Below are 17,959 nucleotides of genomic sequence, written 5' to 3'. Positions count from 1 at the left end.
AGTGTTTCAGTGGGAGTAACAATTGACCGAAATAGAAAGCAAAGGGGGATAGGGGGCTGTAAAATCAGGGTAGAATCTATCTCGATGTTTGTATGCAGGTGGGTTACTGGGTGACTAGACGACTCAGTGCCCTAAATGCTGACTATTTCTGTAACTTCCTGTATCCAAGAAGTAGGAAGATCAGCTCTGAAGCACAAACTGCTGCTCTAAAAATTTAAATACTGTGTAGACTAATAGAAAAGGAACATTCATGAGCATGTGTAAGTTTTATTGTTTGGACAGATATGGGACACTACTTAGATCTTTGCCTTTTTTTATGTACAGAAAAGAAAAGGGCTAACAATAGTAAACAAGGATGTCAATACATATGACCCCTCTGCCTGGTATGTGCCCTTTATTTTGACCCTCATGGCTTTGTTCCTAGCTGCTCTTCTGGCATGGGCATGTCATCTCATATGGAAATATGGCAACATAAAGAACCTGTGCCAAAAGGCAAGAAACAAAGTTTACAAAAAGAGGTAAGAGGATTATTCATGTGCGTTCTGCGTGAATCAGTAACTGGAGTAACAAGCAACTTTTCTATGTTTAACCCTGACAGAGTCAAGACTTACAGAGAAGGTAAGTGGCTGTCCCTCTATGATTCAGTTTTATGTATTGAACATCTTCTAGTCTATTTTAAGATTTCTTTTCTCTCTCTTTCTTACAATAATTAGGAACGAAAAAAGAGAAGGTGGAAGTTATAACAGTAAGTTGTCATATTTTATACCTTTGTGGTTTTATTATTCGGCATATATATATATTTGGCACAGTCACACATGTAAAGGTAACACAGCTATTTCATCACACATTACAAACTGTTGACATAGAGGCACGTATGTTCTTAGGCAGTGCGTGAGCTCTTCCAAGCTCCTATAGACTTGTGAGTGTATATCTTTTTTTGTTTTTACGATTGGAGGATTGGCTTGAATAGCATTAGTAATACAGGAGGTGAAATACTTTAAGGCTGGGTTCATACACCCTATTTACGGACGTAATTCGGGCGTTTTAGCCCCGAATTACGTCCGAAAATATGGCTCCAAAGCGGCAGCAAACATCTGCCCATTCATTTGAATGGGCTTTACGATGTACTGTGCCGACGCTGTCAAAAGATGGCGCGTAAAAAAGACGCCCGCGTCAAAGAAGTACCTGTCACTTCTTGAGATGTAATTGGAGCCGTTTTCCATTGACTCCATGGAAAAACAGCTCCAATTACGTCCGTAATGGACGCAGCGAAAAGCGCCTGCACATGCTATTACGGCTGAAATTCCGGAGCTGTTTTCTCCTGAAAACAGCTCCGTAATTTCAGGCGTAACGGAGGCTGCCGTGTGAACATACCCTAAAGGTGACATTGTTATAGGTGGCTTTAATTACTTGGTATGGTTGTTGTTGTCATCTACTCATTTAAGGCCCTTTTACTCAGGCCAATTATCGGGCAAACAAGTGTTCATATGAATGCTCGTTTCTGATCAATGCCCTGTGTAAACAGGGCAACGATCAGCCGATGAACGAGCAAATGCTCGTTCATCAGCTAATTTTATTGTTAATTTTGCAAGAACCATTATAGTTGTTGGCAGCACATCTCCCGGTGTAAACAGGGAGACGTGCTGCCGACATAATAGAAATGTATGGGGACGAGCGATCATAGTAATGATCGCTTGACCCAATACATTACTGATCATAGCTCCTTGTGATAGGAGCAATTGTGCGCCGATCAACAAGTTGTCTTGCTGATAAGCGCTCGTTAACACGGCCCATGTTGAGCCGTGTTAGAGGACCCTTAAGGGGGTTTTACGCTGGGCAAATATCGGGCAAACGATCGTTCAAAGAACGCTCGTTGCCGATAATTAGCCTGTGTAAACAGGGCAGCGATCAGCAGATGAACAAGCAAACGCTCGTTGATCTGCTGGTCGTATCGTTTTGAAAAAGTAAAGTATTATCGTTGTCGGCAGCACATCTCCCTGTGTAAACATGGAGACACGCTGCCGACATGATAATAACGACCGCCCGTCCCCATCCATAGCTCCTTGTGATAGGAGCAAACGAGCGCAGATCAACGGTGTCTCCCGGTGTAATAGGGCCTTTACTCTTATAAGAAGGCAACAATAGATAACAGAGTTTGTATTACATAAGACCAAGATGAAGACCAGTCCTGCTTAACATTTACCTGGTCTGCAACCACTGTTTTAACCCTTCATGGACATCTTTCGTATGTCACTATCTCATTGGCAGTGGCACTTTAAATATTGTTCTTACTCAACAGATTAACATTTCTCTGCAGACTGCGCTATTACTAGTGGGGGACCAAATTGGTACATGGGGGCTTTGACACTTCCTATCCTCAGAACCTTATATTCTCATATTGTGTACTCATCATTGTATTTATTAACTTGTGTCTTCTTTCTTTTTCTTGTTACTTTTAGGAAACAACTACCTTTGAAACAGTCTTTGATGGGGAGGCTGTGGATCCAGGTGAATTGTGCTCTTACTGTTACATGTAATTTGATATATAGCATCATGGTAGTTAAAAGGGGTTTCCAACTTGTAAACATTTCTTATAAACAGCTGCAAATATTATAAAACAAAGAAAGAATCCGTACAAAACTCTCCTTTCCCCCGGTGATTTATCACCGATGGCGGGTCTTCCGGTCTTTGTTTACAACTGGCCAGCATGTGACCGCTGCAACCAATCAAAAGCTTTAGCTGTTAAATGTTGTATTCCTGGCACCAGTCAGCAATGGGAGCCATGATGCCAGGACTATAGCACGCGACCACTGAGGCCTCACATGTCCATGAGTTGTATCTGGTGCTGAGCTGCAATACCACACACAACCTGTAGACAGGTGTGGTGCAGTTTTTGGAAGATAGGAGCCATATTTTCTGATTCTGGACAACCCCTTTAATTTAATGAAAGATTGTCAATTTTTTTAATATTTTGACATACAACATGGATACATCAGACTATAACACCGCTGGTGGTCGATAAGTCTTTTTGAGGACATGCATTGTAGTGGTATTGAAAGTTCAGAAGATAACATCAGCGGTGAGTCCTTGGGCTTGGACTTCCAACATCTGTAGTGCTTGATGGATCCCTAAAACTGCTCTGAGATTTCTGTTCCTGGGGCTCACTACTTCGTAGAAAAGGCCAGCTCAAGGACCACTGATGTTTTCCTGACATTTCACTGTCAACTAAGGGTAAATTCCCATCTTTGGTTCAGCGTAGGAGTGGAGATAAGTCCCTAGTAGTGTCCTTTAAAAAGTTCCTTTTCATCGTTGCCTTAGTTCTATGACAATCTATTCTCTGTTGTCAGTGACAGGGAACACGTATGAATATAACAGCAAGTCAGGGGCTAGAAGATGGAAGTCCATGCAAACCAACGAGGAGAACATAAAACTTTCCGATATCTCCACTGTATCTGAAACCCTAACTCCTAATCCTCCCATTGCTCCTGCTATCAAGAATACATGAGGGAGAACATGTCCTGAATAGTAAACTTCAGTGTGAAGATTATGTGTTGTACTTAACGACTAATGAAAAATGATTCCACTCTGTTATGTGATTTTCTGCAATGTTCTTTATATAATTTCATTGTACAAAGTAATTGTGAAATTAAATAAACAGAAAAGTAATAAGACGGACTTGTCGTATGAAAGAAAAGATTGTAACTTGGCAGCTGTTTTGTTATCTAAAATAATATTCATAGGATTGAAATCTACCCATTCACTTCAATCGGTACATTGTGAATATAGTATAGCCCTTATCTACAGGGGCATCACCAAGGGGTGGAGGGTGGGGTGTGAGTCCATATCCTTGGGTGCCACGGGTGGTGCCAACAAGCCACTCTGCCTTGGCCAGGGTATTTAGAAACAGGGCTAGGGCATTGGCCAGGGTATTTAGAGACAGGACTAGGGCAATGAACTGGATCTTTAAAGGAAAGCCTAGCTACGGCTCTGCTCATGCTCATTGGTACGGCATCCTGACACTTATCCTAGGAAAGCCAAAGTCTAATAAATATGAAATAAACCTTCAACATTCATTATCTCCTATTCACTCCACTCCTGTCCACATTACTGCCTGGGAAACCAGAAATAATTGCGCCACTCTCATGATAGATGGTACCCAAGTTCAATTTCTAAGAATACAAATGCTTCTTTTCAGATAGATCGCAACTAATTGGGCCAACAATGACTCTTGGTAGTTTTACAGTTTTCTGACATGATCATAATCACGTTGAACTCTGCATCTTGGCTTTCTATTGACCACTACGGTCGTGCCGTCAGTCAAGAAGATTGTGTTAGACCTCTAAAGTGATGTGGTTCAACTACATTTTGATCTTGGCCACGGACCCTACTGGTGATTCCATTCATTGAGAAATGTAACTGGATCTACTGAACTAGCAATCAGGTCCAACCACATCTTGCTATTGCCCAGTGACAACATTAATCTTATCTTGTCGAGAAGAATGATTTTGATCTCTTGTAGTAGCAGTTTGGCCCGACACATCTTGTCTTTGGTCTTTTTGTGGACAGATTGCATGCCTAGTCATACAAAGAACTATACCGCGGTGTAGATCAATCACAATGCCTTGGACTAGGTGAACTTGCACCCATCTTGTGTTGACCATCTATATTGTTCTATGAATGACCTAAAGTATTAAATGAAACTTGTCATGTTGAACATGCAGTGCAATCTGCGGGCAGCATGATATATAGTTACATAGTTTGTACGGTTGAAAAAAGACACATGTCCATCAAGTTCAACCAAGGGATGGGAAAGGGGAAGTAAAAAATTTCTACACATAGCAGTTAATATTATTTTGTTCTAGGAAATTATCTAAGCCTTTTTTAAAGCCATCTCCTGTGCCTGCTGTGACGGCTCCTGCGGTGACTATTCCATAGATTCACAGTTCTCACAGTAAAGAAGGCTTGTCGCCTCTGCAGGTTGAACCTTTTTTTCTCCAGACGGAGGGAGTGCCCCCTTCTTTTTTGAGGGGGTTTTACATGGAACAGGATTTCACCATATTTTTTGTATGTGCCATTCATATATTTATATAAATTAATCATGTCCCCCCTTAGTCGTCTCTTTTCAAGGCTAAATAGGTTTAGTTCTTTTAATCTTTCCTCATAACTTAGATTCTCCATGCCCCTTATTAGCTTCGTTGCTCTTCTTTGTATTTTTTCCAACTCCAGGGCATCCTTTCTATGAACTGGAGCCCAGAACTGGACTGCATATTCTAGATGAGGCCTCACTAATGCTTTGTAAAGTGGTAATATTACATCCCTGTCCCGCGAGTCCATGCCTCTTTTGATACACGACAATATTTTGCTGGCCTTTGAAGCAGCTGATTGACACTGCATGCTGTTATTGAGTTTATGATTTACAAGTACACCCAGATCCTTCTCATCAAGTGACTCCCCCAGTGTAGCTCCCCCTAGGACATATGATGCATGCAGGTTTTTCGTACCCAGATGCATAACTTTACATTTATCTACATTAAACTTCATCTGCCAAGTGGACGCCCAAACACTTAGTTTGTTTAAATCTGCCTGCAATTCACAAACATCTTCCATAGTCTGAACTATATTGCATAGCTTGGTGTCATCTGCAAAAATAGAAATAGTGCTATTAATCCCATCCTCTATATCATTAATAAATAAGCAGGGGAGCTGTTTCATATATAATTGTGTGCCTAAAGATTCAGTATAACTTGTAATATATTAATTTAAACCTCTGCTCATTCTGAGCTTAGGAGTCCAGTGGGCGGTCTTAATCACTGATTGACAGCTCTCTCTGTATTGACACTTATACAGGCAAGGCTGCCAATCACTGAGTAGCACCGCCCACATGACTCCTAAGCCCAGAATGAGCAGAGGTTTAAATGAATAAATTACAAGTTATACTGAATTTCTTCAGAAACTATTATTTATAAACCTGCTGAGCTCCCCCTGCTCTATAACAAGCTGACCACAGATTGCACTGCATGTTCAAGATGATAGGTTCCCTTTAAGGCTTTAAGGGTTTGCAACTAAGACTTGTACAAGGCAGTGCTGGCAGGGCATGTGCCCTAGGTGTGAATTTGAGGGCCACGTCACTGGCACCAGAAGCAAGATTTAAAGGGTAACTTTAAGTTTTGATCTGTGGGGATCCGAACACTGAGACCCCCACCGATTGCTAAAACGATGTGGCAGAAGAGCTTGGATGAGTGCTGTGCCAGTTTGTTTGTGATCCATAGACTTTCTATTGAGCCCGTACACCGTTCGCTCGGCTTTCCGAGGAAAGCTGATCAGAAACTAAGCGGCACAGCGCTTATCCGAATTCTTCTGCAGCTTTGTTTTAGTGATCGTGGGGGTCTCAGTGCTCTGATTTCCAATGATCAAAACTTCTGACATATCACTATGAGATGTCAAAAGTTGTTTAAAAGTTTAGTTATGCCAGGACAGGCTGATTATTATGCCACTACAAATTCATGCATACTTGTCAGCATACAGGGATTTGTATGTATAACATCTTGGGGCAGCGCCAACAAACTGAATCCTTGCCCAGGGCGAAAGTCTAGCATTGTCCCTGACCTCTACAGCCACATAATCCAAGTGAACCCAATCTATAAATTTGTAGAATATTTCATATATTTATTTTGGCATTACAATCAGCATGGGATTGCAGAGCGTTTACTATCACTCCATCAGATTTTTACTTCTTTAAGGGCATGACCACACATGGCGGAATTCCTCCGCAACTGTCCGCATCAATGCCGCACAGAATCTGCGTTGCAGATTCTGCAGCGGATCTGCACAAAATGTGCAGAAAATTGATGCGGACTGGCCGCTGCGGACTGCAGGAAAAGTGCTTCTCTTCTCCCTATTCAGTGCAGGATAGAGAGAAGGGACAGCACTTTCCCTAGTGAAAGTCAAAGAAATTCATACTTACCGCCCGTTGTCTTGGTGACGCGTCCCTCTTTCGGCATCCGGCCCGACCTCCCTGGATGACGCTCCAGTCCATGTGACCGCTGCAGCCTGTGCTTGGCCTGTGATTGGCTGCAGCCGTCACTTACACTGAAACGTCATCCTGGGAGGCCGGACTGGAGACAGACGCAGGGAGTTCTCGGTAAGTATGAACTTATATGTTTTTTTACAGATACATGTATATTGTGATCGGTAGTCACTGTCCCGGGTGCAGAAACAGTTACTGCCGATCGCGTAACTCTTTCAGCACCCTGGACAGTGACTATTTACAGACGTCTCCTAGCAACGCTCCCGTCATTACGGGAGCCCCATTGACTTCCTCAGTCTGGCTGTAGACCTAGAAATACATAGGTCCAGCCAGAATGAAGAAATGTCATGGTAGTAAAAACAATACGCTCCGCAGCACACATAAGATCTGCGGACTTCATTGCGGAATTTTGACTCTCCATTGAAGTCAATGGAGAAATTCCGCCATGAGTCCGCAACCAGTCCGCCACTGCTCCGCAACAGACAGAGCATGCTGCGGACACCAAATTCCGCTCCGCAGCCTATGCTCCGCAGCGGAATTGTACGCATCGTGTAAACGAACACTGCTAAATTAAAGTGAAAGTCAATGGAGAAACGGCTCCGCTGCGGATTAACGCTGCGGAGTGTCCGCAGCGGAATTTAAGTGAAATTCCGCTATGTGTGAACCCGCCCTAATATTGTAGTGTTTTTTTCACTTTAGGAAATACTTTACACTTCCGGGCTGCCTTTTCATTTTTTTTTTGTGTCATAAGATATATTTGTGTTTGAGATAAGATCCCTCCACTCTCCTTACACCAGGGACATGGATGTACTGAAGTAAATAATTCACAAACTCTAGAAGAAGCCAATAATCTATCCACCTTCTTCACAATACTTTTTCTTTGATAAATAACCGCTAACCATCTTTGGAATTTAATGTAGGGGAAATGTCAGTTTTTTTTTCAGAAACAGCGCCACTCTTATTTATAGGCTATGTCTGGTATTGCAGCTCAGCTCCATTCACTTGAATGGGACTAAGCTGCAATACCAGACACAACCCATAGAAAAGAGTGGCACTATTCTGGACAATAATCAGACAAGACTCTCATCAGAACAAAGGATCGGCATGTTAAAATCCAACATGCCCGATTCTTGCTTCCTTCTACAACTGCTGCCAAGAATAGTCAGGAGGCCCCATAAACATTAGGTTATCGTCTGATCCTGACAAAATTGTCTGCCCCTACAGTGCTACTGATTATTGGGGGGTTGGATATATTCAGTCAGTCAGCCCAGATGGACCCCACTAGAAGTCAATGGCACCTGGCGATCACTACAGAATCCAACCAAGAACAACATCTGCATGGAGTTTGTATGTTCTCCCCGTATTTGTGTGGGTGTCCTCTGGGTTCTCCGGATTCCTCCGACAACCCAAGTACATACAGATAGTTTAATTTGCTTCCTTTAGGGGATTGAAGAAATTAGACTGTAAGTCCCATTGTGGACAGGGACTGATGTGAGTAATTATAATTTCTGTACAGCGCTGCAAAATACGTTGGTGCTATATAAGCAACAGGAACAATTATACATTTCACACTATATCTTTCACACTCATATTTTACATCAACAACATTATCCGCAGGGGCCATTATATTGGAGAAGCAATGAATATTTCCGACATTGCTGGAGTCCTCCAAGCTTCATTAATTTTAAACTATTGAAGTCTTCTTCTTCAAATGGCTTTATAATACAAAGTAATCGTTTGTTTCCAAATGCTTCTGTCGTGCGCTGTAAAACACTCCAGACGGCCTGTATAGACATAAAATACAAGTGTCGCTATTACACCGAGCAGTCGTAGAGATCTCATCTCCAGAGTACAGTCCATAAAAATGATGCAAATTGATGACCATTTCTGTACAGTTCTTATGACTCTTCTAAGCAGCTCCAAGAAGCTTTTATTAAAGGGTAATTGTACAAAATTAGAAGAACATGGCTGCTATTTTCCAAAACAGCGCCACACCTGTCCATAGGTTGCGTATGGTATTGCACCTCGGCTCAATCCACTTTAATGGAGCGGATCTGCAGTAGCAGACAGAGCCCATGGACAGGTGAGGAGCTGTTTTTGGAAAAAAGCAGCAATGTTTTTATAATCCTGTACAATCCCTTTAATAATTTTAAGACATTTTCTTGATATGCAGCCAGTTTGCTATAGATACTCAGTGTAATAAAGAGTAATTGCCTATAACTTTTCACAAGTTATAGTGTCATGTCAGAAGTTTTGCTGAGACCCCACTGATCACTGAAACAAAGGGGCAGAAGCACTCAGTCGAGCAGTGTGACCTTTGAGTTCTGATGGGATCACTTCGACTCTCCTCGGATAGGTGAGGTTAGCTGAAGACGGGCTCATAGAAGTCTATCAGGCCCTATTTAGTTAACTCAGACTCTCCAAGAAAATCTGAAGTGATCCAAACACAGCTGAAGGGGCACAGTTCTCGGCTGTGCGCTTCTGCCCCTTTGTTTCAGCGATCGGTGGGGGTTTCAAGAACTGGACTCCACTGATCAAAACTTCTGAGGTGTCCCTATGAAATATCAAAGGTTTTATGAAACGGCAATTACTTAAAGGGTAACTTTCCATTATCACAGTATTCATTTATTTCTGGTTTTGCATTTTTATAGAATAGGACTAAAGTTCATGTTCAAAAAAACTCTAATTCTATTATTGGGGGCTTGTAAGGGTATGTTCACACGGCAGCGTCCGTTACGGCTGAAATTACGGGGCTGTTTTCAGGAGAAAACAGCTCCGTAATTTCAGCCGTCACGGCATGTTGAGGCGCTTTTTCGCTGCGTCAATTACGGATGTAAATGGAGCTGTTTTTCCATGGAGTCAATGGAAAACGGCTCCATTTAACGTCTGAAGAAGTGACAGGCACTTCTTTGATGCGGGCGTCTATTTACGCCCCGCCTTTTGACAGCGGGGCGTAAAAAAATGACCGTCGGAACAGAACATCGTAGGACCCATTCAAATGAATGGGCAGATGTTTGCCGACGCTATCGAGCCGCATTTTCGGACGTTAATCGAGGCGGAAAACGCGCGAATTACGTCCGTAAATAAGCCGTGTGAACATACCCTAAAAGTGCAGCCTATAAAAAGAGCATGTTATTCACACATATGTATGTATAACTATTGCTGGAGGTTCCCAGCACTAGAGGTAGGTGAGATAAAGGAATGATCGCAGGATCGGTGATAAATAATGATTATGGGAAAACCCATTTAAGCCATGCCCCTTTCCGCCAAGCCATGCCCACTTGTCAGACGAGTCGCAAACATCTGTTCTTCGTGGTGCATTTCATTGATGAATTTGTCTAAAATGATTTGTGCCAAAAAAAAAGTGCAACTTAGGTCAGAATTCTGGCACAACACCAATAGTAAATATGCCCCTATGTGGCCACTATACTGCAGCTCGATTTTTATGTATTATGTGTGTGCTGTTTGTCACTATGCTGGCACTATTTGGCACTTTGTGGGCAAAGTAAGGCCCTATTTTTAAATTGTTGCTATCTGGGTATAGTTCGGCAATATGTGGGCATGATATGGCGTTATGCGAGTATTGCACTGACAATTGGCGTCCCTTTTTCCTCTATAAGAAACAGAGGAGGCATGTTACCCTTAGGTATAGATATTTATGTTATAAATAAAATGTGATTATCTTCAGAAAATAATGCTGCACCCATGGCTATAGTCTATGGGGCCTCTTGAAATAGCTCTTTAATATATTCTTGATCACTTGATTCATTGTCTTTGTCTCTTCTCAGCAGCGCTAATTCTGGTATAAATGGAGCACCATTTAACTTTTGCTCGAAACATCATGAGTTATTTCTAAGGCCACATAAGTCAAGTCATAGTAATTACTTTGCAAATCATCTGCTCGCCTTTTATTATGCCATTAAATAATACAATGAATGTAATCGTTTCCTGGGAACATTTTTCTGTGACATCAAATTTACAAATACAATGCTCCGTATGAATCTGAAGGCCCCATAATTCTGGAAAAAATTAGATTCCTCGTAATTCATCTGCTCACAGCACAAAGCTGAATGTCTCTCTACATCCTAATTTATGAGAACGCTGTTTTGTTAAAGGGGACATTCTTTTTTTGTACACAGTTTGCGCTAACCTAGCCGCCAAAAAATTGCAAACAGCAAATGGAAAAATAATCATCAAATTATGTGGATTATGATGAATCAGCCAATAAGAATACATTAACTTTTTGTGACCTCTATCACTCCAAACCTCAACTCCCCTTTTATCATAGAGGTGTTTGCCAGTTGAAAACTATTGTCCAAGTGAAAGGTGATGATTAGGAACACAGTTTCCTCATCTTTACAAACAGAACGTCAAGGGATTTGTTACGTAAAGCTGATTGGCTGGATTTAATGCAGCAGATATTTTGTTCTGAAGATTGTGCTGGGACTTCCAGCTGTCAGAGGGGAGAGAGAGCTGCTTCATTTACAGTCTGGATACAGAACTACGCACCTGGAGACTGCAGAGGCTACACACTGTGGAAAGATAGTAAAATAAAAATGAAACCTGACATAGATTGATGTTACCTCATGAACTTTTAGTAGGAAACTGTTATATATGGCCTTAGTAGCTAGGGTGAAGTCTATACATCAAACATGGATTCAACCATGTGTCCTTCCTTACCTTTCCTCTTATCTTAACATATCCTGTGTGCCGTGAGATGACCATCTTTAAAAAAAAACTTAACATGATTTTTTGATACTCTTTTACGAGATGTCTATGCTATATGTGTCTGTGTGTGGCCACCCAGTGGTTGTGGTGTATATTGCTGCCTGTCAAGAGTTTTGATAGCAAGTCACGATGTTGTATTGAATTTGTTTCATGATAAATTGGAGTCCTTAATCAAATTCAAGCAAAGGTAAGGGTGGACACATTTAACCTAAGTGTCCATAGATATACACCGAGATCTTGGCTTGGGAATTGAATTGGTAAAATATGTATATTACAACATTTTCGTTTATTTTGTGGTCAGCCGACTGATAATTGCTGATGGTACAAGTTCTAAAGGGTTTTTAGCTTTGCAATATAGATGTACGGAGTGTGTGTGCAGATTTCTGGGATTACCACTCTTGTCCTACATAAACAGTGCATGCTTCTGCTAAGATCATGCTTGGGGTCTTTTCTAATTAAAATCCAAACCTAAATCTCTGTCTCTCCCAAATATGCAGACACCATTATAAGGCAGACTTGTCAGATGACGCAAATCAGATTAAGCATAATATCACATAATAGTATGAATACAGAAATTATATTGTGCCGAGGGCCCATGGTGTCAACCTTAAAGTGGATTTGCATGGTTATTGATGCATATTTCAGATGAAGAACAAGATTTTCACTCAGCGTCAGCTTTATAGAAGACCCATAAGATCCATTTTGCTTCAGAGGAGAATATTTTTGCAGTTTTGTAGTATCAGGCATAGCACTGTTTATATCTGCAGTCCAGCAATCGTGTCTTGATTTCAACTGAACAAGGGTCAATTATTGCAGGGCCGGAGATTGCAAGTTAGGGCTTGTTTTTCCAAAGAATTGGTTAAAAAAAGTTGTCTCCAACCTTTGGCTCTCCAGCTGTTCCAAAAATACAACTCCCAGAATGCTCTTCCACACACAGACTGGGAGTTATAGTTTTATGACAGCTAGAGAGCCGCAGGTTGGAGACCACTGGGTTCAAGGGACACTGGATCAAACCTATTGTAGTTAGTTATCTTTGAAAGAGTTTGTTCCTTAGATTGGAGAAGGGCTTGGGATGCAACTTAATACCCGCATATCCACTTCCAGTGCCAAAGAGGAGAAAGTTGTGTTAAAATTCTTTTCTTAGACACAGTGGCTCCAAACTTAGCCAATGCTGAGTTGTCTGATTTGATCAAACCTCTTTGATATGACTGGTCCTATTACAATGTGTGGATCTCTGTGGGAGCCCTCTGTTTGGACCCCTAATGATCAGCGTTTAGCACCTGGGGAATGGTTTATTTCCTTTGCAGCAAGACTGCAGGATAAGTAAAGCTCTACACTGTGACGTCCATATAATGCACGGGCAGGGTGAGTCCTTCAGAGTGAGATCTGCTCCTAATTTGTATGAATTATATGTTTTAGGGAGTTTCCAAAGGTTAGGAACATGACGACCACCAGCTGGAACCAGTACCTTATACTGGTACTGCTGGTAGCCCATGTAACCATACTAGAGAGGAATGGGGGTTGTAGTGTGATTGCAACCTACAAACATTTTAAGAAACAAAGCTGGTCGCCTGGCAGACTAAAACTGGCCGTACACATTTGATAGAGATCCCATCAATTTCAGGCCGGATCGTCCAACACTTTCATGTGTTCCGACTGCCAATGATGGCAGACGTTGGAAGAAGGAAGAATTGGGCATGTTGAGTTTCAGAAATGCTAGCAATGGCTTTATTCTATTTTTCTAATTGAAAAAAAACAAAACTAGAAGCTACTGGGATGCAATCCAATGCAAAACTTTAACAGGGCACCCACGCCTGCCATGTGCCATTTATAAGACTGGTCTCTTCTTATGTATCAGAGGGGCCTTTGAGCCCACTCAGGCACCAGGGCCGGGTCCAAATGCTACCTCTGACCCCCCTATAGCTATACCCCTGGAAGTGGGGGAGAAACTGTTGGCCAAAAACGATGTCATGTGTATGATCAGCTTGTAAGGGGTTATAAATCATAAGTAGAAAAATAATAAAATCCTACCTCGTGTTGTGGTATGGGAGGTGATAACTGGGGGAATCATACAAGTGAATGATTGTCTGGATGCAATACTGATAAAATATGCTAGGGCTCTATTCACATTTGTGCTGTGGTTTTGGTTCATAATAGCTGTGTGCCGTTATCCATTGTACAATGGATCTGAACGGCGCCTGATTGCCCTCAATGACTTTTAATCGGGTCTGGTGTGTTCGGTTATTTTGACAGCAAATAAAGTGCTGCAAAAAGCGCCATTCTTGCCGTCAAAAGAGACAGAACCTGATGGAACCCGGATGGAATTCCGAAACGCAAATGTAAACATAGCCTTCCTTTTTGGAAGAGTCTGCTTTACTTAGTGGAAGGAGAGAGACCTGTATACACGGCTGCCTTATATATGGGGGGCTCTATTTGCACATAGTACATGTTGTATTGGAACACATAGCTGTTGAGACCTAACAGGGTTAATACTGGTAAATGAACTCCTGCCACAAAAAAAAAAAAAATCTCAAAAATATGGACAAGAAGGTCTCGATAACCATAAGATTATAAGGACGTTTAATGGAGTCAGTCAATGAACATTGTTGTATTAAATACAATGAAGAAAAAGCAAATTATGGACGCATCTTCGTCAATCGTCATCCATCTCCGGCTCGTTTAAGACGGAAAACTCAACCGCTACAGCAAAGTTTGCCACAAACGCCATGAACTCCTTGAAGTCGACCGTACCTTTGCCTTTGCCTTCCAAGTTGTTGAGGATTTCTTTGAAGTTGTTGTTACCTTCTAAACACTGCAAGGAATGAGGAGTCAAATGTGATAAAACAAAAAGTCATAATAAAGAGGAATTATAATATCAGTGTATATTATACAGTGTCAGGCTGGGGGTTCCTTGTGCCCACCAGAGGAAATGACTCTTAGTGCCCACCCCTCCATCCATACAGAATCTTTAGGGCTCGCCCACACGTAACGGAATTGCTGCAGAAAATTTCGGAAAAAACGCAGCAATTCCGCTACGTGTGGACAAGCCCTTATTCTTATCTTGGCACACACAGGACACGTCATCAAAAAGGTCTCATAGGTTAATTGTGAATAATCCTATAAGAAATAGACCCTAGTGGCAAGTGATTGACTACAACGTCACTGCTGAACCTTTGGGGGCAATTATTGTGTCAGAACCTGGGTCCACCTGGAGGATCCCCTGACAACCCCTGTTGTGATAAAGTGTTAATATATATAGTCCCTTTCAAAGTATTCAACTCCATAAAAAGATTAGTTTGGATTAGAAATTCCACAGATTGTTCCAGCTAGTATATTCAATTGCAAACGAGTATGCTCTGAAAGTAAATTTAGTCATTTTTAAAATTGTAATTCTATTAGGAAAAAAAAACTGTTCCAAAACTTACTTAAAAGCAAACTATATTGGAATAAAACACAGACTAAAAAAATCTGTTTAAAAGTCTTTGGTAATCCAGACAAGTTCTTAAACTTTTTGAGGGGGCTGAATACTTTTGCAGGGCATTGTATATAGCTGTATAATTTTATATACCTATATGCCACTACTATAACTACCAATAATATATACCATGTATAAAAATATCACTATAGTTATATCTATTGTGTTTTGGTGTGATTACTTTTATATATATAAGTTTATTGTTTTCAGTAAATTCTTTAGATATTTTATTTATTTTGTTTTGTGTTTTTTTAATTTATTTATTATTTTTTACAGCATATAATCACATTCAGACCGTAAACATTTCTGAATACAATTTATTATAAAATTTGAATTGTTTACAAATGATCCAGATGAGATAATATTGGTTGCATTATTATTGTTTGGCAACCTTATAGAATAATCATCAGGAATTTTCAGGATTATAGAATTTGTCAATAATTGATTAAATTCACGTGTTTCCCAGCTACTGGTCATTTATTTTATAAAAAAAATAAATTAGGTTTATTCTGGAGCAGATTAATACAACAGCCTCTGTATGTCTGTAATAAATAATACAAGGGAGCAAAAGATTAATAATACTATAGATAAATGATTGCGCTATTAACTAGATAGATGTGAGCATTTTTTATCTAAATACTGGACACTAGACAATTTCTGGAATGTGAAACAGATCAAATATTTGCAATGTCTTAAAGTAAATGTGTGGGGACAGGCATAGGATAGAGAGGGAGACGCTGAGCTCCGGGATATATAGTTTTCTGTGATTTGATTCAGTATTTCAATGTAAAACTTGTTTGAATACTGCCAGGACTCATAGAAAAAGCCTGTGAGTCCTGCTTCCCCCGCCCCACTCACTGTGATTGACAGCACTTCCTGTATGAGCTTGTATACTATCACAGCTGTCAATCACTGTGTGTGGGCGGGGGAAGCAGGACTCACAGGCTTTTTCTATGAGTCCTGGCAGCAAGTTTTTTTTACGGAAAACTACCCAATCAAACCATGGAAAACTATATATTCCCAAGCTCAGCGTCAACCCCTCCGTCCTATACCTCAGGCTCTATGACAATTAGTTGCCTATTTCCTAGGGTCATCTGATTTCAGAAAACACCCTCCTATTGGCCCTTTAGAGCTTTTTTAGTCAATAGAAGGAGATAGCCCACTTGGGACCTCCCTCTATTGCCATAACCCAAGAGACAATTTTACAGCATTGTCCAATATGGCGGCCTCTTTAATACTCTTCAACAGTAACTGAACAAATTACATTGCCAACCTGTGATTGGTTTAGTACCAAGGGTCTCAAGGATAGGGCCACGAAGACAATTTGGAGCAATATATCAAATGTTTTTACGCAAATGTTGATAACTAATTTGGACAAAAAAATGTCCTATGCTAAAGCAAAGTATAGTAGAACTAACCACACAATTATTACAAGCAATGTAGACTTATATTATAGATCAGTTTTTGTAATAATATTCTGGTGAGGTCATAACAGATTAAATTGAATTGAGTCCTACGGACCTTGAAATGCTCATGATTGTTACAAGCTCCGAGGAAGGTTAGTTATGTATATGAGATCCATGAATAAACTTACAGGGTGCAGCGTTGGCATCTCTTTTCTTAAAAGTTGTCTGAGCTCCTGCGTTTCCAGGCAGACGGGTCACCACCTTTACCTGCATATTTATAAAATACCTTAATCAAGGCAACGATTGATTTCTCAGAACGTGTTTGAGCGCCAAACTTTGGTATTCTGCAAGACAAGAGTGTGTAGATGGACACCATGGTAAAAATTGTGTGAAGTAGTGATGGGGTGAATGTAGACAATTGTTTTGTATTTAATGACTGTAGATACTTTTGTAGATTAAAATCTATCTATCTATCTATCTATCTATCTATCTATCTATCTATCTATCTATATCTATCTATCTATCTATCTATCTATCTATCTATCTATCTATCTATCTATCTATCTATCTATCTATCTCATATCTATCTATCTATCTCATATCTATCTATCTATCTCATATCTATCTATCTATCTCATATCTATCTATCTATCTATCTATCTATCTATCTATCTATCTATCTATCTATCTATCTATCTATCTATCTATCTATCTATCTATCTATCTATCTATCTATCTATCTATCTATCTATCTATCTATCTATCTCATATCTATCTATCTATCTATCTCATATCTATCTATCTCATATCTATCTATCTCATATCTATCTTATCTATCTATCTACTTCTATCTATCTATCTATCTATCTATCTATCTATCTATCTATCTATCTATCTATCTATCTATCTATCTATCTATCTATCTATCTATCTATCTATCTATCTATCTATCTATCTATCTATCTATCTATCTATATCTATCTATCTATCTATCTATCTATCTATCTATCTATCTATCTATCTATCTATCTATCTATCTATCTTATCTATCTATCTATCTATCTATCTATCTATCTATCTATCTATATCTATCTATCTATCTATCTATCTATCTATCTATATCTATCTATCTATCTATCTATCTATCTATCTATCTATCTATCTATCTATCTATCTATCTATCTTATCTATCTATCTATCTATCTATCTATCTATCTATCTATCTATCTATCTATCTATCTATCTATCTATCTATCTATCTATCTATCTATCTATCTACCTATCTATCTATCTATCTATCTATCTATCTATCTATCTATCTAT

At 40.1% G+C, this 17,959-nt stretch overlaps 1 protein-coding gene across 1 annotated transcript in view; it reads left to right on the top strand.

The window, feature by feature from the left end:
- LOC142657373 (cadherin-related family member 3-like) overlaps positions 1-3,666 on the top strand; it is a 44,811-nt gene extending 41,145 nt beyond the window's left edge. Inside the window, exons 15-19 of the mRNA XM_075832396.1 lie at positions 325-518; positions 599-618; positions 714-745; positions 2,460-2,508; positions 3,348-3,666. Of these exons, the coding sequence (XP_075688511.1) occupies positions 325-518; positions 599-618; positions 714-745; positions 2,460-2,508; positions 3,348-3,505 (453 nt within the window). The 3' untranslated portion in view covers positions 3,506-3,666. The remainder of the gene's footprint in view (positions 1-324; positions 519-598; positions 619-713; positions 746-2,459; positions 2,509-3,347) is intronic.
- The last annotated feature ends 14,293 nt before the right edge of the window (positions 3,667-17,959 follow it).

Source organism: Rhinoderma darwinii, chromosome 7 (genome assembly GCF_050947455.1).
Source record: "Rhinoderma darwinii isolate aRhiDar2 chromosome 7, aRhiDar2.hap1, whole genome shotgun sequence".
NCBI classification, from domain to species: domain Eukaryota; kingdom Metazoa; phylum Chordata; class Amphibia; order Anura; family Rhinodermatidae; genus Rhinoderma; species Rhinoderma darwinii.
This window is presented reverse-complemented; position numbering and strand designations above follow the sequence as displayed.